Source organism: Rhyacophila brunnea, unplaced genomic scaffold, assembly GCF_057557595.1.
Source record: "Rhyacophila brunnea isolate RB1 unplaced genomic scaffold, BYU_Rbru_1.0 scaffold_1, whole genome shotgun sequence".
In the NCBI taxonomy this organism is placed as follows: Eukaryota; Metazoa; Arthropoda; class Insecta; order Trichoptera; family Rhyacophilidae; genus Rhyacophila; species Rhyacophila brunnea.
The window spans coordinates 33599050-33622412 of record NW_028232751.1 but is presented as its reverse complement, the minus strand read 5'-3'; the positions used below and the strand labels follow the sequence as shown (position 1 = coordinate 33622412).

Below are 23363 nucleotides of genomic sequence, written 5' to 3'. Positions count from 1 at the left end.
CCACCTACCAGAGGCACCTAGCGGAAAAATAGTTTTTTCTTGAAGATTTCTTTTCTACACTAAATTTTATCAAAAGTAGCATAATTTCGGTATTTACACATCATAACTTGGTGTGAAGTAGGTACCTACTATAATTTAAATGTAATAATGGAAAGTTGGGCGAGCCGAGAAAAAAAGAGGTAAAGAAGCCTTTGACTTTGGTTTAAAATTAAATTTATTGAATTCGCTAATAAGAATTTTTGGTCAGAAGAGGTCCCTATAAAACAGGCCCCTGAATTTCTCAAATTCGCCGTTATTTCTTTGGTGAAAAACAAAAATCCAATACATTTTCAAGAGATGACAATGCGTAGGTACTATATTTTTTACGGAAATACTATAATTTCTAGGTCTGGATCTTACCTGGATCACCCAATGTTGAAATTTCAACTTTTTTGGGTGCGCTCGTTTGTGTACAAACTTTTTTCATCTGTCCACCTATAACAGGGGTTCTCAGCCACGTACCTGCGGGCGCGTGTGCGCCAGCGTAGCGATTTTCGTGCGCCCCTGGCAGAGTTGAGAAAAAGGAAAATTGATCAACTAAAATCAGGACTTCCTACACAGCAAACATTTTTTACTAACCGTGTAAATAAAAATAAAAATGCCACCATGACTTCCTTTAAATTTCTCATGTGTTTGCACAAAGTAAAAAACCATTTTTAAATAGCTAATTAATTAAGAAAGCATTTCTCACTGGTGCCGATACGCTGTTTGAAGGATTTTTTAATAAGCGAGAAATAATATTTCGGCAATTCAAGATGTGCAGTTATCTCATGACACAACTACCATGAAAATACAGAAGATGTCAACTGATTTACAGAGGATTTACAGAGTCAGTTGAAAAATGTGAATGGTTCTCACTGCAACTAAAAGCGCTCGAAATGGAATATTTTACGAACCGGAGCGCTCGATAACTTTACGAACATATTGACATAGTTATCTAATAGTACTTATGGGTATTTTATAAAATAACAAAAAATAAGATTTTTTAAATGCCATTTTTTCTCGCTTAGACGGTCAAATTAATATGTCGACGAGACGGAGCGATAATGTTAGCGATTTTATGAAACGGAACTGCACTCCGGTGCATTTCGAGCCCTGCAACTAGACGAGTCGACTGATATATTATTATCTGATATAGCCAATTAATTGGCAGTATGCATAAGGATGGTATTTTGACTCATATTTGTGAAAAATTAAACAATTTAAGACTTGAACTTCAGGGAAAAATAAAGTTATAGCAGAAATGATTAGTTCTATAAGAGCCTTCAAAGCTAAATTACAGTTTTAGTTAAATATTTTTCGAAAAACTCTCTTGTACATTTTCCAAGGATAAATTTTTTATTACTCCATCTTAAGTCGATTTTTTTTCATTCTTCAAGAAGACACCAAAAAAAGAAATTTTAGATATTATTCAAAATAACATTATCTTAAATTCGAACGGACTGACTGAAAACATTTGGAATTTAGTTGACCATAAAAAGTATCCTCTTTTGAAGGAGCTTACAAAATTAAATCCCGTTTTAGTTCCACATATTCGTGCGAATCTTTATTTTCCACCATGAACATAATAAAATCAAAAACATGATCTCGACCTGCCCTGCTGCTTTGTAGATTATGAGAAGGCCTTCAACTGTCCGCACCGCCCCTCCCTCTGGAGGATACTAGAAGCATACGGGATCCCTCCCAAGATCATTGCCATAATCAAATGCCTGCACTAGAATAGCGATTGCTGTGTCAGAATTGGTGAAACTGTCACGGAATGGTTCGGAGTCACGACCAGAGTCAGACATGCTTGTGTCCTTGCTCCGTTTCTCTTCATCATCCTCTTTGAATTCATACTACGGAAGTCAATACCACCTGACCGAGGCATATCTGTTACCCCCACGGTGAAGCTATGCGACCTGGAATACGCCGATGACGCTGTCTTATTCGACAACTCAATCGAGGGCATTCAAGAGACATTCGACAAGTTGCATGACAACTCATCTCGCGTTGGTTTGAAAATCAACGCGAAGAAATCCAACGTCTTGTGTAATAGCACCTGTCCTGATCCAGATTTCCTTCTGATTAGCCACGGACAAAACATTAAGAACGTCAACAGCTTCAAATACCTGGGGGTACACTTGCATTCTGACGGTGCTGCTTCATGGCACCTTTCGAAGGCTCAGAGCAACTGTATACTGAGCTTCGAAAACAGATGTTTGCGACGGATACTGTGTGTGCGGCCTCTCATTACGCTGAGAGTGAAAAGGTGACGTTGGACCTGGCTCGGACACATGCTGCGGATGCCAGAAGAGAACCTCAACCTGGCTTGCCTGTTCTTCAAGCCGACCGGATTCCGGCGTCCTGGAAGGCCGCTAAATACTATCTATAGAGTAGGTATATACGGTGGAGATACGGGATGCTGGTTGACCTGGAACGAAGCAAGAAGACTGGCGAGGGACAGGGATTCTCGGAGGCGCCGCATGGTGCCCATAATATGCTCCGACTAAGGGGTGTATATGGCCGAAGAAGAAGTGCGTGAGACATTTGATATGAAATATTTTTGATGAACGTTAAGTAGAACCACCCAAGGAAGTTTTTTAACTTTTTATAAGATCATACATTTTTCTATTATTGGTTTACGTTTGTGCACGTGCTTTTTTTGTTTTCGAGATTATATCGTGGGAGATATTATTTTTTTTAATTTAGTGACTTGATACTTGAACCATTAAATTTGCTTTAAAGATTTTTTGTTAAGTGCATACGATTATGTATATTTATTTAAACTTTTAACACGATTTTTTTTAATCTCTATATTAAGTTGAAAATTTGAAAAAACATTGAAATTGTAAGCCAATAGATTAGACAAATAAAAACACGGCAAAAAAATGATTTGTAATAATTCTCCATCACCCTTTTTAGAAAAAATTCTTAGATTTTAATTTCTAACACAAAAATTTCGAAACACTAATGTCAGGTTTTTTTAGATACCCAATACCTAAGGGAACTGTCAAAAAATTCTCGGTGTCTACCCGAATTCCGGAGTGGTGTAGGTCATGGCTGGGGAGGGCTGACAGGGCTCTAGCCTGTGGGCCCGGGCTGTGGGGGGCCCGGCGTGTCGGGTTGACCAGATAAGTGAGATAAACACACATCATAAATAAGCTTTAACAGTCAAAAAATCGCCTGCGGCGCTATTACTCTTAATGACCATGAACATTTTCAATTACTTATATAATTATGCAATATATGTTTTGATTATATGTGTCGATACTCAACAGGTCCATTATTAAAGTAGATGTATTAAAAATCGCCAATAATTCACTGTATAAGTACCCTTAATTTGAACTAAAACACAATTTGAAAAACGTTAATGTAGTGTTTCACACTGCATTTAATCTTAGCGGTAGGTAGGGGGCCCGCCAAATATCCTAGCCTGAGGGCCCGTTTCAGGATGTGGGGACCATGGTATAGGTACACCGAGTGCAATAGACAAAAGACCGATAAACGATAAATTAAGCTGTGAAGAAGAAAAAGAGTCTATGGGACTAACTTACATTCTCCTCCTTGCCCCCCCCCCCAATATTAAATCCTGGGTGCGCCACTGTCTTCCGACAATCCTACAATTTTGTGATATTCATATTATGTAGACTTGCATAAAATAATAGACCAATGAAAACAACACAAGTTTTACCTTTTCTTTTATGAATTTCATAAATACAAATAAAAAAATAATTATAAATCTCTCATTTTCTAATGTGTAAATTAACAAATCAATCAATAAAAATATTTAAAACAATTACAGATTTTTTCGGTCCGAATGATTGCGTAATGTCAAATCGAATTTACGTAGCCATCGACGGATGAAGTCTGAAGTCTGGCAACTCTAAGATAACCAAACTTAAAAAATATCAAAGATAACCAGCCTGGTTTGCGGATTACAAAGTCCGCAGATCTGGGGTGCTCAGCGCGAAAAAAAAAAGTACGAAGACTGTAAACCGTCTGACTTGCGTGCAATGGAGCGCTGGGATTTGAGTAATATTATTGCATGTATTTTTATTGTTTTCCATTTAAATTACGCGAAAGATTCGAATTTTTGTATTTTCACTAAGTACCCCGTCAAAATATCTCAAAAAAAACAACCGCACCCGTTTGGAAGGTCCGGTCAAAAGAGTCAAAAACTTCATATAATATTCTTCAGAATCCTCAATGTTTTTGAATTTTGACATTTTTGTGTAATCAAAATATCAATTTTTAAATTATCTATTATAAACCGAAATATTTAGCGAGCATAACAAGCGTGTTAGCTGTTTTGCGAGACTCATTTGACCAGAGCTTCCAAACAGATACGGTTGTTTTCTTTTTTGACGGGGTAAAGTTTATATCACGTACTATAATTCGGTGACAAAAAGATGGCAGCACTGAATTGATAATGGACTACGTAATTTTCCATTATTTATCTGTGTACTGTCGAGCCATTAGTCTATGGTATGGTCGAACCTCATCAACTTCGATTCTATAACTGGTAATATAAACGTTAAGTCGATTCATTTAATTCAGTATCCACATACAGACGGTTTTGGTCAAAGAAGCAATTTTTCCATTTCTACGAGAATTTTTCGCTTGTCTAAAAGCTGGTGAGTGATTTCATTTGTATGTTATTATTTAAATTATGTCAAATCTTAATAACAGTTAGCTGAAGCGAATACGTCAAGTAAGAAAGGACACTATATTTGGATAACATACATTATTTTCATTGAAATAATTGTATTTTTAAGATCATACGTCAATATTTCTTTATTTATTTTATTACTTGGTGTATGTACTTATTTTTAAAAAGATTATTTTCATTTCAGTTACGCAAAAGAAGTTATCTTAAAAGAATTTCAATGGATCTAAAAACGATCGCCGGCAATCAGATCAAGAATGTTATATCTGGGCAGGTCAGTACCGTCTAAAGACATTTACTATTGGTTCAATTATTTTAATATTTCATTGAACCAAGCTTGTAGGCCAACCTCGAATATCCAGATTTGAGATTGCATCAGACAAATGAGAATTATTTATAGGACATAACCTTTTTAACCAACCGGGGAATGCATTAATTCATAACAAATATTTCTTAAAACGTTGGTCCATTATTAAATTACCTAACTGATGTTTTAGTCATTTTAGTGAACCAAATTTAGTCAATACGTCTTTTGTAATATGACAGATTATTCAGTAAGTTTGTTGTGAATTATCTTTTATCAAAATTTATTAACTGCATTGGTGTTTCTTCTATAGGTTTGCTCGATCAATTACCATTATTTTGGTCTTACTCCTATTCACATTTAGTACACAAAAAACAATTATATGATTTCATACATTTGTGTAGACGAAGTATTATGGATTTTTTTCAATTAGAGAAGGACCTTAATAATTTATAAAAAATAATTACAAGATAAAAAGAACTTTTGGTGCTTTTTACTGGTTCTCCGTCATCGTAATCTGTCAGTAGCCATTTTGGATTTTAGCTATCTTTTTGTCATCGAATTATAGTACGCAGTCCATGCCATTATAGTATTTCGGCAAAAATTATAGGACGTGTAGAAAATGAAAGTTTTTTGTTTATCACATAAACATAACGGAGAATTCGAAATATTCCGATGCCCTGCTGTATTATAACACCTCTTACGACCGAAAAATGCTAACACCGTTACTGTCACGTTAGTTTTGTAGAGTAGGTATACAACGCAAAACCACGTCCATAGACTAATATCGCACACTGAGCTGATCTTATATTATTTATATTACACACAAGATTATACTTACTACGTCCCTCGCTTCACGCTATTACTATTTGCTGTGATTGAAGGACGAGCATTTTACGGAACTTTAAACATCGCAACATATAAACCCCTAACCAAACCGGCGAATTCAATTAAGTAATAAAATTTTTCAAAATAGTGGTATTTTTGACGTACTATACTTTTTTAATAGTACGCGGACGAAAATGTAACTTTTCGAATAGTACGCGAACCAAAATGTACTATAATTATAGTTCAGTTGGCAACACTGCGTTCACTGACAGATGACAGCGAGCGGTGGCGGAGAACCAGTAAAAAGCCCCGAACTTTTTATATACCACGTTTTTAAATTTTCTGTTGAATCATATAAACTTGACAATTCTTTTTATTAATAAAATCTTTTTATTGTACTTGATAAGAAATACTGAATAAATATAGAATACTGAAATGTCATTTTGACATTTCATATTGATTTCCATAGTAACGCACGAATATATTAATAATTTAGTTGTTAGGACCCCTTAGCAACCAACAATAATAACTTTCCATACAAAACAGAATTAACTGAAAATGAATTCAATTCTGCTTAAAAATGGCTAAAAGTATTAAAAGAATGCATTGTCGTCGTGTTTTGATATATTCTAAAAGTTTCAAATGTCTAGCTAATCGGGAAGTTAGTTAAAAATCTTCAATCGTCCAATACAAATCTTGGACAAACAAGAATACGAGCTAATAAAAACATGGTAATAATGTCAAAATGGGTAAATAAAGGTGAGGTTTGTGATCCATCTGTCCTGCCGCTAGTTATGTTGTAATTTTTACAATATTAAATTTTACCTAATAACATTATCAGCTTGTGACAATAAAAATCAAGTATACACCCACAATGACCGCGCGCCTTAAGCGTCAGCCTATAGCGTCGCCGGTCCTGGGTTCAAATCCTGGGTCTGACAAATACACATATTGTTTATCAATTTGTGTTTGAGTCATAGTATGAACCTAATGGGTTGAACAAATGGCTGGCATCCATTTCTCGTAAAAACAAAATATGTTAATACAAACCCCCACTCTGTGGAGGCCCATAATATGATATTATTAGGATTGGACATGGTCATCAAAAAAGAAAATCTACATTTTATTTTCCACCAACGCTAACCTGCAACTATATTCACATGAAATATTTAAATAAAAAGTAGGCATACACAATGAAGAAATGTCCTGATTCGATTTGAATTTCTTTAAATCAATGAGATACACAACAGTTTGATCTACGCCCGTTTACCCAGCCATTCCATTTCTATAAATATTCAGTCAGTGGCTTTACACATCTACATCACTGTTATACTTGGGTGAACCCATACATTCAACAACAGTGTTGGATTTAGCCATTTTCCCTGCTACCCACACCTCACCACTCCACAACTGGTATCTGACCACTTGACATACTCATGGTGAATTACTACAAGTGCATTATTTTCTAGATTTTTTCTCTTGTAATTTCTGAACCTTTTGAGATATCGAGATGAATCTCTACCAAATTGGTATCAGAAGTGTCGTCTATGGTGTGTTTAATGAATATATTGGTTGAGTACTTTTTGAGTTATAGTGGAATAAACACAATATTTTTCTTAGTTATCATGGAAATAATAAAACACTGATAAAATGGCAAATACTTTAAAATCACAGAGATTATTATTAGTATAAATTGCGTAAACCAGAAACATGTTTTATGTATTAATCGTTATGCATGCAATAACAAGTTTTTGTAATGTGTCATTTTACAGATGTGGATCAGTTTATTGTGCACTATCTTTTAACCCTTTTAGTGGGTAAATTAATATCGGAACAGTACGTATGTAGATGTATAAAAATATCACACTCCTGAGTGTGATTAAATTAGGGTTTTGGTAAAACACCCACATAATTAAAGGTCTCTCATGATGGTAATTGTTCAGTTAAGCTACGGAGAAATTATTTTATTTATATTATGTTCCTGCCAGGGTTTCGAAAACCGGTTACATTTGTCTGAACGAAACTGGAACTGAACCGAAAAAAAAATATTGGATCTTTTCAGTTCGGTACATGCTTAAACACGCGCGTTAACTTGATCTTACTCCCCACTACAGTTTCGTTCAGTTGTTGTAGGTGGGTCACATGTGTGTCAAATTGAAAGCGCAAAGAAATCGTTCACGATCGTGTAATGCATCTCGACATAATTCTCATAAATTTATAATATATTATTTAAAGGGCTATCATAGAAGTACCATGAAATGTTGAAAATTATGGTAGAAAAGATATTTTTATAAGAAATAAAAAAAATTAAAAATTAATCACTCGGAGCTGAACTGAAAACCGGAAAAACCGTTATTATTTTCAGAACGGAAACCAAAATCAAACTGTTATATATTTTTTTACTTGAGCCAGAACGAAAACCGAAATTTTCGAAATCCCGGTTCCTGCCAAATTCATGTTCTCCCTAAAATTATATTGAAATTTGGCTAATAACCATTCCTTGTAGAGATAAAATAATTGTAATAAGCATAATAATATTCCAGTATGATTCTCTCTGTTTTTGGGGGAATATTATGTAAAAATGTTTGTATTATTCTGAAATTACAAATCTTAGTGCAACTCTGTGAAACTGTGATTAAGATAATTGCCTTTATGACTGCAGTTTCTTACTTTGCACAAGCAATTAATTATATAGATTTTCCATGAATTCAAGGGCATTCGCATAATATGCTTTCAAAGCACTTACATGCTTATATCTATATAAGCCCAGTTAATAAACACATACGTTTTAAAAAATCCTAGTTACATTACCAATTACATCTCGAAATATTATATTAAATTTCTATTTTCAATAACTATAGTCTTTTTGTTATTTGAGGTGTCTATTCCCAAATACCGATATATATTTACAATTTAACATTTATACTAAACAATGTTATTGTGTGTTCAAGTGTAAATAGTAGGATCCATCATATTGTAGTTTTAAAATAATATGCCATTTCTATTAACCGACAGAGTTAATTGATTGTTAATTGCAATAAATATAAACAATAAAATAAGGCATCAATGCCAATGCATTTGTTTGTATGATTTTAATTTACCGGTTTCTGTAAATCATCAATTATTATTAGCATTTAAAACATTTTTTTCATATGCATTTGGCGGGCTTAGAAGTTTTAGATTATTACATATTGTGTGATATTCATTATCATTTATGCCACTACAAACTTAGGAGGAGCTAGACCTCCTATTAAATCTTTATAGATCCTGTATGATCCAGAGTCAACACTCTCTGATTGCTTTGGCCGAGCATTCTTAAATCTCCTATGGCGCGGCGCTATCCAGCCATTTCAGTTTCGTATGTCCTATCTCTTCCTCCAAATGTCATCTTCTTATACAACCCCATTATTCTGATCCATACATTGCGCAGGAGAATTTAATAGTTGTTTTAGTGTTCCTTGAGAGTGCTCCGTTTTACAGAACCATTTAGACCCCAAAATAGTAATATTACATGTTGAATATGTACCTACATATTATTGCAATAATTGGGTACTAATCCGGAAAAAGACATGATAATCTTATCACATGATAATGTTATCACATGATAATGTTATCAATGATAATGTTAGTTTTCGGATAATCTGTTCAAATTATGTGCTATACTTTTGTCTACATACCGGTAAAAAATCATTATTGATAGCAGATGGCATTAGAAGTATAGGAGTCGTGACGTGTAGCATGTATCATAATGATTTTGGAAATGATGTGTCATGATAATCATAATTATCTCAAAATGAGGATTTCAGGATAATGCTACTTTTCTGTAAAAGGGCTCAATTATTATAGTATTTGAATATGTAATAAAATAATTGATCTTTAAAGGTTTTCTCAAGTTGCTTATTTCTGTTCAACTTTATGAACACATGGAAAATTAGATTACAATAATCAGATTGTTAGAAAATGACTCATTGAGTATATAATATTTATATACTTTACTCTATATGAGGGGTATAAAAGCATAACCGCCACTATCCACAAATGAAAATTGTTCATTATTTAAAAACGCTTTTAATGTCCCATTTACACCTTTTTGAGTGTTTTTGAATTGTATTCACACCCTATTAGATTTGTTTTTAGATTCGCAATTCCAAATCAAGCAATTTTAGTTCTGTTACTGCAAACAGTTATTTTTTTAACAGTGGAGGTTTTGCATCTTATCTTTTCAAAGTGGTGCTTTTGTTATCGAATGATTGTGGTACTGGCTGATATGCACTTCAACATACTTTTACTAATGACCATTTCGAGACCAGAACTACGAAATAAAGCTAATATGTATGATTAATTTGTTTTTATTTTATTTTCTACATAGGGTACATAAATTGAACAAGTAAAAATATTTGCAAATAATGATAAAATATTGTTAAATAATATTTACAGACAAAACCCAAAAAATATGTTGATTATTTAAATTTATTAAATTTGACACGTTATTGTGACAAATAATACGCTACCTCTGCATTTCCATAGAAATACACAATTTATTTGTTTTTTTTTTATTTAAAAAAGAAATATCAAAAACGTATAAAAAAGAATACAAAAATTTAAAACGATCAAAATATAATTGTAAGATACTTAATAGAAAGAGGATACAATTTTAATAATTAAAATGTAATTATGTATAAATGAAATGTGAGATATTAATAATATATTTTTTTAATTAAACAGTTGTTAAGAAAGATTCGGCAACTACACCGATTGTCCAATTTCTTCTGGGTAATGGCACACAAAATATTTTCATCATCAGTTTCTTTCAATTATATCGTCGTTAGTGTTGTCGAGGCAATTTCACTTAAAATAATTTCAAAATGAATATTTTTTGATATACTTTTTCATGTTTTGCATAGAAGGCACCGTGAATTTTTCTGATGTCTTGCAGTCCTATTTCATTGCACTTCATCTTTATGTGTTTTTTATGACGACAATTCCCAATTACTCACAGATTCGGCAAAATTTTTGGTTCGTACCTGTAAAAAAAAAAATTATTAAATATTGATCCAGTCCTCCAGCCCAAAAGTGTTAACATGTTACAGTAAAAAGTAGTTTTTTAATGTGCTACGCAGATGATTTGGTGGTGCTCGGAGAATCTGAAGAAGAAGTCAGAGATATTTTCACTCCTCTGGAGGACACAGCGAAAAGGTTGAATCTACGAGTAAATGTGGGAAAGACCAAGTATTTGAAAATGACAAGAGGCATTGAACCCTCTGGAAACATTGGAATAAGAAACTCCTCGTTCGAGAGAACCTCTCTCTTCAAGTACTTGGGCTCCAACATTACCTCTAAAAATGAAATGTCCCTAGAGCTCTCTGACCGACTGAGAAGTGGAAATGCAGCGTACTTCGCGCTGAGTCGTCTGTTCAGGTCCAAAATGCTGTCCATCAAAACGAAATTCCGGGTGTATAACGTGGTCATCAAGCCAATCGTCATGTATGGATGTGAAACGTGGGGTTTAACAGAAAAACAAGAAAAGGCGCTCCAAGTGTTTGAAAACAGAATCCTCCGGAGAATACTTGGACCCGTCAATGAGAACCACCGGTGGCGCATCCGCACAAACGCTGAGCTCTTCGACCGATACCAACCTAGAATCACTAATATTCTGAGGTCAAGAAGGCTCAGATGGGCGGGCCACGTTGTACGATCTGAACGATCTAGAACTCTCTATAGGATTTACAAAGGCACACCAGCTGGCACTCGACCTCTTGGCCGCCCTCGACGGAGATGGGCGGACAACATTCAAAGGGATGCGGAAAGGCTGGGGATAGTCAACTGGGAAGAGAGAGCGCTGGACAGAGATGCCTGGAAAAACGTTGTGCAGTCGGCCATGGACCTGAACGGCCCCTAGCGCCAGTTTAATAATAATAATAAATAATACGTTCCGTTTCCACTGATCCCTGTTGACCTGACGCTTTCTAGCACTAGTACTATTCACAGATGATACATAGAGATCCATTTTTAAAGTTAATTTTTAAATAATAAGCAAAGCAAACAACAGTTTTGTATGGCAACGGAGCACGGCGGCCATATTAGATTTGCGATGTGTATGTGTTTACTGGTTCGTGATTGGTGCATTTAGGTTGTGGCGCTTTGAACTTCACTTATAGTGTAAGAGAGGCGGTTATGCATTTGATTGCCGTTTTTTATGAGGATTTTGAATGGCTTAGAGGCGTTTCTGCTCGGTTTGAAGTTTATAGGGTATAGAGAGTAAGAAACCGATCATTAATCAATCATTATCTCAAAAATTAAAAGGTATGGATAGTAGCGATTATGCTTTTATACCCCTCATATGGTCTTATATAATTAATTAGCATAACACCTGCACATATCTTTGATTCCAGATGTCAACGATGGAGGAGTTGTGGAAGACTGACAAATGCGTGATCATATTCCTCCGCCGTTGGGGATGTATGTTTTGTCGCCTTTGGGCTAAAGAGGTATTGAAATTGATAATTTATAAGGGGTCGTCCATATATGATGACACACCTCAAGGGGGGGGGGTATGATATAATGTGAGCATTTTCGACTCCGGGGTTGAAGAAAACTATCAAAATAGAAATTCATTTCTTTCTAAGAAAATATTCTCTAAGAACATTAGGTATTATACAGAATGAATTTGTTTTTCAATGTATGTGGGGGTTTCATAATTGTAGCATAATTTAGACAGGGGGCAAAAGCTTCTGTGACAGCAAAGTGCTTGTGGGAGCGAGGGTAAAAAAATACCAAATATTATATGTCATATTTTATAGATGACTTTAACATGATCATCAAGATCAAGATTTGGAATATATCACAAACACAAACGTTGACATCAAATTGAAGAGACTTGAATTTGTTTGATAGGCTATAGATTTCAAGACACTAGTAGTTAAATATCGTGATCCATCAAATAATGTAAGTTTTGCATTTTAGACTGAATATAATTTTAATTAATGTAGAAAAACAAGTAGGTACAAGTAGTGATAAGATTGTTTAAACAAAAATTCTCAGAATTTGAAAAATACTCCACTATGAAAATATGGAAACCGGTTGGCGGAAAAAACAGGCAGAACGGGTTGAATTTCTTTTGAGGCATTTGTAGCACGTGGCCGAGTGAGTTCCAACGTCGCTTCACTCTCAGTGTGATAAAAGGGCTGCATGGCCCATTCTCATATCTTCCCAATATCCACAGCAAACATTTGTTCTCGAAGCTCAACATAAGTTGCTTTATATCTTATACATAGGGATTGCAATACCGATATATCAAAACCGGTATCCCTGAATTTTTTGATACCGAAATATGGGTTTTAAAAATCAGACAATACTGATATATTCGGTATTGAAAGTGGAAACAAAATATATTAATTACTTAACAGAAATAGTTTCACGGAGCCGTAATTTTTTTGTCGGGTTACGCGATGTCTGGTTTACTTCCGTTACCCTTCGACTTCTTTGGCGACCAGCAATGACACGTGCAGATTTGCAAAATATTTGGATTACAAGTAGGTAGGTTTCTACTACCGTAATTTAAAATTTATCCAAATATTTTTGCCAGTCACTCGCGGGTTTTAGAAGTCGTCCTTCAATAGTTCGACTACTGGGTATTTATAAACATCAGCATCTCTACCATGTCTTACCTTTACCTTTTTTTAAAAGTTTACTTATTAAATGATGTATCTATTTAGATATTTTTGCTATAAAATATTAAAATTTTTAAGAAATTTTTATATCTATATTTTTATTGGTAGATACTGTTTTTTTTTCTATATATTTCACGAATACCGGTATTCAATAGGAAATACCGGTATTGATATTTTTATTCAGTATTGCAATCCCTACTTATACACATATACAGATCGTTGGCGCCTCAATCGAAAAATTAGTTGACCGCAAAATCTACCCAACTACTATTATTACTTCCTTAATTTACTGCCCCCAAACAACACACAATATGCTAACAAAATGGAATGTCATTGTATGTATCTCCATTTCTCTAGGTGGACTTATCTATATTATCTTACTAAAAGAATTTTCAAAACCAGTTGCAATAAAAAAAAGCTAGGTGTCAGGTAAAATAATTACTGTTCAAAAACTTTTTTTTATTTTGAAAAAAAGTATTAGAAGACACAAACTGGTGCAACAATGGGATTTATCATTGTGATCGTGCATTAGCATGTTACATTAATATTGTTTGGAATTATTATTTTTTCAAAAGCTCAGAACACACCCCTGGGAATCACAGATTTCAGTTACCTACTGTGTTAAGCTATAATAAGAAATCTAATACATTTTCTATTTTACAGGTGTCTGAAATTGCTCCAATTTTAAAGAAACACAATATCAAACTTATTGGTATTGGAGTAGAGGAATTAGGTTATGAGGAATTCAGAGATGGAAAATTTTTCGATGGAGGTATGATATTATTCCACATAAAATTATTCTATGTTTGGCCATATGTAGAATTTATGTATAATTTATTTGTGAATACATTTTTAACATTTTGTTTCAGATCTCTATATAAATTCTGACAAAAATACATATACATCTTTGGGCTTCAAGAGATTCAACTATCTCTCCGTTATGGCATCACTACTTTGGAAGGAATCCAGGGATGCAATATCAAAGGGAAGAAGCATGGGTAACCTATAATTATTCATCATTTATCTTTTTTGGCTTAGAGAAAATTTGTATGAAACAAAAAGTAGTACATTTTCGAAACATGATAAACATTGTATGAATATGTATCTATCGAGAGATATATACATTTATATTTTCTGTTTATTTATCCGAACTTCAAAGGTTTCTTTATGTCAGACATCAAAAAATTGCATCGAAACAATCTGAAAAAAAAACGATAATCGTCTGTTTTTTAATAATTAAGTACCTACCTACTATCTTCTTCTTCTTGGTCACACCCTCATGGCTGAGCATCGTGACAACCTTTCAATTTTGCCACCCTTTGAGCGACCAAGACTTGCCATCCCTCTCGATCGTCCGCTTCTCTGGGCAGAATTGTCAGCTCCAACATGTCGATGCTCTTCCTTTGCTTCGCCTTTGCAGAATGCATCTCAGACATATTGTCAAGAGCTGTTCCTTTATCTGCAGTCTCTGGATGATTGACTGGTTTGTCCTGTGTTGTGTTCAAGAAATATGAAAAATTGGGTGCCAACACTACATCTCGAAGACATCAATTGTCTTCCGCTCCCTTGCCTCCAGGGTCCATGATTTGACACTCTATAAAAATATGTAGAACACTAATGTTTGCACAAGCATCATTTTTCTGGCAATTGAAATTCCCTAATCCTTCTCCCCTCCTTAATCCCATATAGTGGTAAGATGTATCATCGCATTTTTCACAATCTTATTCTTCCTTCCTTCCTGCCTTCTTATTTCCGCTTCACATCCGCCTTTTCCACTAATGGTCGATCGCAGATATACAAACTCGTTCATTGTGTGTAAGTTTTGGAGTGTATTTCCTGTTGGTAAAAGGTTAGCCCGATCGACAACCATTAACTTGGTCTTATTCCTATTAATAAGGCTGTATTTGCGACTCTCTTCCTCCACCTGATGAAGCAGCTCTTTGAGTTCTCTTTTATCAGCTTCGATTAACGTGGTATCATCTGTGAATCTTAAGTTGTTTATTTTCTGGCCACCAATTGTTATTCCGCCTTGCCAATGATCCAAGGCTCCCAGCATTATATGCTCTCCATATAATATTGAATAACTGGGAAGATAAAACACATACCTGACAAACTCCCTTCTCAGTTCGGAAACTCTTAGAAAATGCACTACTTACTCTTACGTTTGTGTGTTTATCTACTATATCTCAACTATATATATAGCAGTTTTGTTTTTTGATTCAATTTGAGAATTATACCTTTTTCAGTGATAGTAAGTGCATATAGGCCTCTACAGAGTTATTTTTCTGAGGAATGGTTGTTGGCCATTCATCCAACCCATTAAGTCCTTGCACTAGATTAAACACAGGAAAAACAATACGCATTTTTGTGTGCTCAATAACAGGATCCAACCCACGTCTTCATAAGCAGCCGCTCTATCAGCTTGGCTGCCGTGGGTGTAAACTCTTACTTCCGGAATAATCATTTTTTTGTCTTTAAAAATTTCACCATTAATCCATGCCTTTTTCTGATGGTCATACAAAACTGATCATAATGTAATCCGGATAATCCAGAGTCTACTATAAAAATATTCACAATAACAATTGGCATGTTACTTAATTTGAAATTAATATCTTTTTTTCACACAGGTGTTGGTGGCAATACAAAAGGAGATGGGTTACAAAATGGTGGTGCATTGATAATCGAGAAAGGAAGCATTTTGAAACATTTCATTCAAAATGGCCCAGCTGAACATTTATCGAACTCGGCCATATTAGAGGTTGCTTTTCTTTTTATAATTTTAATTTTTAAAAAACTAACCATTATAATTTTCTCTTTCTGCTACCTTCCGTCATTACCTGCATGAGTTGTAATAGATGTTACTGCAGAAAATGTGTGTAAAGGTTGTGTAGTTTTATTAACATATTTACTTATCTCAGTATCTCTTTATTGATGGTATGATCATGATTTGAGTTACCCCATCTCCACCCACTATGTATATGCAGCCGTAATTTGTGTATGGGCGCCTTCCATGACGCCATAAATGGCTCAGAATGAAAAGATTTTAGAACCGCACTTTCTTGTCCCTAAGCGAAGCTGCACGGGACTGATGTAGCCAGCCATGCACCTTGGTGCTTAAAATAAGAGTTTTAGAAAATAAAAAAGAATCTTGACTTGCTCTGCTGTCATTTATCTGCTGTCATGACATGACGTGTCCTCTGTACCTGTGAACTGAAACTGCCGTAAGGAGTCAGAAAAAAGTCAGGAGTTGAAAGTGATGAACCTAAGGGGGGATCGGAATCATTCCGTCCTCCATATTACACCGCAAATTTTTCAAATGCCTCAAAGTTGGTCTTGGTTGATATCAAGTCGGCGGGCCCGTGTTTGGACAAAGCCTGGCAAACAGCCCCACTCGGTCGGATCCCATCAGTGGGCAGTCTCAGAGGACGTGTTCAGCGTCTAAATCCAAGTCCTATCAAACAAAAACAATGCAGCTTGACTGTAAAGTCACCGTGGCCAGTCAGGAACTGGCTTACCCATTGCGTTGGTCTAATTGTCTCATCTGAAGCCTGCAGGACACATCTGAAAAAAACAGATACGAAACAGATTTTCAAAATTCTTAATAATGGATCCAAAATATTAAAAATACATAGTGGGTCGATATCAAAGTATATGGAGAAGGATTCAAGCAGAAACAGTAGAATAAGACAACAGCGCTGTAAAGATATGAATGCTGATTTGCAATACACACGCACATTGCATGATAGATAGTGTTCATTTGATTATGAAAAAAAGAAATTTGTATGAGCAGAGTCATTATCGGTGACCCTTTTAGTGTTTAGATGTGGACTCAATATCTGCACTTTTATTCGAATGTAGCCACTCCGAGTAGAATGTATCATGATATAATTCACGAGTAGGTATCACTCTGGTCACTCTATGCAACAGGGAGAATTGGTTGTGCAACTTCACTTACACTTCAGCATTTTAATTAATCATTCATGAGTTTTTGAGATGCGCATGCGCACTAGAGATTGCGAAATGTCATTGGTTAATAATTGAGATAATCGCAGTATTGGAAATATATTTGCCTCAAATCATAAAATGACAATGGATTTGCAGATAACAGATGATTTCCTACAGTGATAATTATATCCACATATTTCTCACATTTTTCACTCATAGAGTGTATTTGTATAATTAAAACGATACTTTTTGTTATTGTATGAAAATTTAGACATTACAAAACATTGTCAATTTTAAAATTAATGAAAATAGCCTGAACTATGCAAATTCAATGCGAAACATTTTGTATGGAATCGTAAGTAATATATTCAAAGTGTAATTAATATGATTTCTATTATACTATTTGACGGTAAGATGTATACGAATTTAATACTGTCGTGGCCTACAGAAGTTATTACAAATTCGTGATAAACATCCCGCTCGTGAAATCATTCGTGAGAAACTTTTGCGGTTCAAAGATGGATGGAATAAAGATACCATTTGTCACAGATATAATCATGTTTTGGAACACTAGTGGGAAGTTTCAATGAAACTGCTGGTCTATATAAATGCATAATATGGTCCAATTTAGGTCCAATTTACTAAAATTTATTTATTTATTTATATTCCAGGCACTGAACTTGGTTGATGAGATTAAAGGATTTCCTCAGCCTGAAACAGTCACCTCAGAAGGAGAATGCAAAGGAATTTGAATCACATGTCTCGAAAATGCTAGCCTGTAAATTGACGGTACACATTTTCTTTATAATAATAATATATTATGGACTTGTCTATTCCTCTTAGGATAATGTTATCCAATTTGCATTTCTTTCACTTTTTATTGGATTAAATAATAACTATCATTCTTTCTCTCAAGCGTCTCAAGCAACCATAAATGACATATAATGTAGTCAAATGGTTGCAGTCATAATATGTACCGTATTTAAAATTAGGTCACAACATAAAATAGTAACTATGTAATACGAATTAAGATATCACTCAGCACAATATGTAATTACGACGTATGTTGTCTTTTTGCAACAATTGCTTTTTTATATCTGCGATATATATTTTTAGTTATGCATACACGCCCATGATGCCTGAGCGACTAACGCATCGGCTTATAATGTAGTTTTTTAACAACGTCCAATCCAAGGAAGATTATATGGGCCTCCATGTAGTGGAGGTTGTTTTTACAGATTTTTTGTTTTTGTGAGAAATGGATGTTGTTTGCCACTTGCTCTCAACCTATTAAGTTCAAACACACATTGGAAGATGACATGTGATTTTTTTAACCAGACCTGGAATTCGAACCGGGACCCACGACATTGCAGGCCGACACGTTATTCGCATGGTCATTGTGGGCATTTATACTATTTAATTTAATAATAGTGTTACTTGTAAACATATTCATGCAAAATATTTTTTAGAAATTCTTGACAAGTTGACAATATGTATTAAAAGCAATTTTTTGCGCTTGCGTCATTTTGCACGCGTATGTGTTTCTTGTTCACTGTCATAATTTGTTGTATAGTACATAATAATTGAGCTCTGGCCCGGAATAATGTTCCAAAAATATCCAACAAAATTATCAATGGTGAGTTATTGATGGAATAATGTTAGGTATGTTATTATGCATCGTTTAAGGTAAGTACTATGGCAAGTAAAAAGTATTTAAGCTTGTGGTAGCATTTTAAAGGTATTGGTTTATGGAAGAACGTTGTTTATGTAGTTCAAAACTGACGTCGCTGTCCGTCAGTATCACGGAGCGTGGTTTAATTCATGTAAATAAAGGAAGAAAATGGACATCCAATGTTTAAACTGGAGAAATATTAAAGCCAAAAAGTTGAAGGATGCAGGAAAAGAATATTTATCTGGAAAAAATATTGTTAAACCTGCAATTGACCCGCCGAAACAGGTTTGTGGAATAATGTTGTTTATGATTTGACAGTTCTGTTGTAGTGAGTAAAATTATTCTGTATTAATCCAGCAGTTCTCAAACTGGGGTCCACGGTCCCCTAGGGGACCGCGAAACGGTTTCAGTAGGACCGCGAAAAATGAACGCATATTTATAGTATTTATATTTTTATAATTATAGCATGTAGCATTTCTTTCTTTCAAAATTAAGCTCGAACTATAGATTTTAAAGTTAGAGAGGAAGAATTTTTCCCAATTTCCACAGCTGAACACATCTATTGATGAAAATTGAGCTTGAAGTCGATGGCAATATCCTTGAGGTAATGAATCAACATGTATTCATTCTTAGCGAAGAAATTTTCTACTATTTTCCTGACCTACGAGAATTTGAAAAATACCATCGTTTTATCAATAATCCATTTTTACTCTCCATTAGTGATCTGCCTTCGGAGGACAATTTAATACAGGAACAGTATTTTGATTTGATAAATGATGGGGGTGCAAAACATGTATTCCGTGATATGTGTTGTAGTGATTTTTTGATTGAAATGGCACAGTCCTATCTTGATGTTGCAAAGATGGCTCTAAGAGTGCTGATTCCATTCGCAACCACCTATGAGTGTGAGACGGGTTTTTCTACACTACTTAGGTACTATCAAGGCAAAATCTCGAAATAGATTATACGCGACAAATGACATGAGAGTTGCACTGGCCAAAACAAAGCCAAACATAGAAGAACTGGTTCAGGCAATGCTGATGCATCCATCCCATTAAAATTGTTATTTCACATTGACTGCTACTTCTTAATTACCACATTTAAATAGCATGCTAATTATATCGAATGGCCACCTTAATCGTTACGCGCTGGGTGCTTCTTTAGCGTCCAATGTATCAAATGTAATGATTACATAAGATGTCATATTTTCTGAACACAATTGTTTGTAAAACATGTTTTATTCACAACAGCCTATAAAAAGTGTCATGCTGTAGACATGTGGCACCCATGTGCAAAGTATTTGGTGCCCCCAATTTCTTTAAAATAAATATAGATTTTCTTTTTTTTATTAAGGGGTCCGCTAGCCATCGAACAATTTTTAAAGGGATCGCCACGTAGGAAATTTAAAAAAGTTTGAGAACCGCTGTATTAATCGATTGTATTCAATTGATTAATCAATATTCTTGTTTAATAATAATGCTTGCATTGTAGTACTCTTTATGTTGTTACTTAACCCTTTTACTCCCACGGGGCCGATATTTCGGCCCACCATACCTATGCGAAAACTCCATCTGGGCCGATCCATCGGCCGAAAGTTTGGAACCAAATTTACGATTTATTCCAAATTTTTTCCCGTCATATTTCGTTCATGTAGACGAAGCATTATATTCACTGTGTGTTGGGTGGTGACTAACATTTATTTTAGTGTCGGCATTGTTTATAATTATGCCATACCCTAATAACTCACAAGTCATAATTGCTCTGCTGTCGAACTTGAGATCAAAGAGGGTCATAAAAATAATAAAACATTATTTTTATGACACATTTTAAATTCTGATATTTCTTTTAGTTGTTTTATGATTCATATATCACATTACAAAATGAAATTTGTAATTTTTGAACTAACAATGGATGCCACTGTATTTTTGGTACGATGGTGAAAAAATACATGAATATAAATAATATTATAAATGATTTAGTGCTTTGAGACTTATTTTTTGAAATTACTTCATTCCATATCAGTTAGTCGTCGATACTGTATCGAATTCTCTTGCGATTTCGTGAATTGAATAATATTCTTGAATACCTTGACACTATACGATTTTTTTTGATTACTTTATAAAAATTCTATTTCATAGAGAAATAATAATATGTTTATTTTTTTTTCTGTTACTACATAAGGATAGATTATATTATAAAATTTGATATATCAATTATAAATAAAAAAATGTTGTCACACTTGTTTTGTTGTTCAAACATAGTTTTATCCGTTCATTTCTAAATAAATATTAATACATTATTTTTTTCTTTTGTTTTATTGATGTAAACTATCAATATTATTACTTATTATTGCTTTATACACCATTGAGAACACACAAAAAAAGTTTCAAATTTTTAAAACATGTGTAGAATTAGTTATTTAAAAAAAACTAAATCGACGATTTGTTGTCAAAAAACGCTTGGGAGTTTTCGCATATGCTAGGCTAAATCAGCTGGGAGTAAAAGAGTTAATATAATACTATTTCAAATTTTTTAATCGTTTCTTGTTCTTTTTCGCAGGGTCGCGTTTGTGCCGAAGAATGTTTGATTCCGGGATGTGTTCTCGATTTTAATATCAAGACAAACATACAATCAGCATTCAGGTTACTAAATCACAATGGACAGTCATTATCTTGTCTCATGTATTGAGAAATTGAATTTCGGACGCCGTGTTCAGAGAGCAGACGAAGATAATTCTAATTATGATGATCACTCACCGAGGGACTTATCTTTCTGTAAAAATTTTACTTTTAAATATACAGTAAAAGTGGATGGTGAGGTATATCCAGTAACGCCTAGACGTATCCAGGTGATACAAATGAAACTTAAGTCAGGATCAGGAGTTGATGGTGGACGAGGTCAACATATGAACAGACTGCATGCTATTTAACCTGATATAAGTTTATTAGTATGCAATCATATTCACAGCTTTCCAAAATATGAAAACCACTATTCGCGAGACTGTGGAGACGCGCTCAGGGAGTATTTAAATCCAGACATTAATATCAAAATAATGCACCGCTTGTCCATAAAAATGCATCCGACTATTAAGTATTAGTATTGGTTTTACAGAGATATATTTAATACTAAATTCAAGCTGCGTTTTGGTCAACCACGTTCAGATACGTGGCGAACTTGTGACTAATTTCAGATGCAATTGCAAAATGCACAAACTGAAGCATTTAAGCAAACCATAATAAATAAAAGCAAACTTCATCATCATAAAGCCGAAAAAGGCTATGTAGTTTTAAAGAATGATGGAGAAGCGGCCAGAAGCAATCCAAATTTACATGTTATATGTGGTGATTTACAACAAGTATTGTTTATGCCTCAATTGACTCATGAAAATATTTTTTATCAACGTCAATTCTCTTGTTACAATTCCGGAATCCATGAAATGTCTACAGGAAATGGAACGATATGTCTGTGGAACGAGTCAATCGCAAGAAGAGGCTTGCTTGAAATTGCCTCATGCCTACTCAAATACAGAACTGGAATCATGAACCTCCTACAGCCTTCTACCACCTCTTCGTGGAGGACAGGGAGATTCAATTGATTGAAAAGAGGCAGTCCAGTCTCTCACAAAGAAAAAACCTAAATTAAGCACAAAAATGGAACACAAATCTAAGCAGTTGTAAATTGACATGTGTGAGTCTGGAAAATTTAACGCACCTGTTGGAGCATCTGCGGTAGCTAGGCCTCACAGAACATCTAAAGGAGTGACTTTAGAGATTCAAACGGTTGACCAATATAAAAATATGCGATAAAGTGGAAAATAAAATAGAGGAGAGAATGTGTGTATAAAAAAAATAGAGATTGGACTAATTGTAAGTTAAGAATAGAGCATGATTAAGATGTAAGCGTAAAGAGTAAAATATGATAATTAAATTATTCAGAGCATGAGATCGCGCTGACAAATGTATGTGACTATCAGTGAACTAGCATCTATAGAATATAATGAAAAAATGGATTTAAATAGACTAAGAAAACTATGTAAGTGTATGATAAAATTGATAGATAATAAGGGCGCCAAATGCTTTCTAAGTGTGTACATAACTAAATACCATGTGAATAAAGAAAACACTAGATTTAGAGATAACAATAGTTGTTTATTATAGGCTAAAAAACATTAAATTTATTTTGACAAGTATAATAATTATAGAGACATGAAATTAAGGAGACTTGTGATCTTTTTTATGCGAAAACATACTATTTTAC

At 34.3% G+C, this 23363-nt stretch overlaps 1 protein-coding gene across 1 annotated transcript; it reads left to right on the top strand.

Moving 5' to 3' along the window:
• Positions 1 to 4498: 4498 nt before the first annotated feature.
• On the top strand, positions 4499 to 23363 carry LOC147079700 (prostamide/prostaglandin F synthase-like). Its single transcript, XM_085943365.1, has 8 exons — positions 4499 to 4655; positions 4875 to 4961; positions 12212 to 12307; positions 14153 to 14261; positions 14359 to 14487; positions 16117 to 16247; positions 18106 to 18223; positions 21666 to 23363. Exons 2-7 carry the CDS (start codon positions 4908 to 4910, stop codon positions 18184 to 18186), a joined length of 600 nt encoding a protein of 199 aa, XP_085799491.1. The 5' UTR covers positions 4499 to 4655; positions 4875 to 4907; the 3' UTR covers positions 18187 to 18223; positions 21666 to 23363.

Coding starts and splice junctions, on each gene's coding strand:
- LOC147079700 (XM_085943365.1), top strand. CDS start 4,908: ATGGATCTAAAAACGATCGCCGGCAATCAGATCAAGAATGTTATATCT. Junction 14,488..16,116: donor ATCAAAGGGAAGAAGCATGG/GTAACCTATAAT, acceptor TTTTTCACACAG/GTGTTGGTGGCAATACAAAA. Junction 16,248..18,105: donor CGAACTCGGCCATATTAGAG/GTTGCTTTTCTT, acceptor TTTATATTCCAG/GCACTGAACTTGGTTGATGA.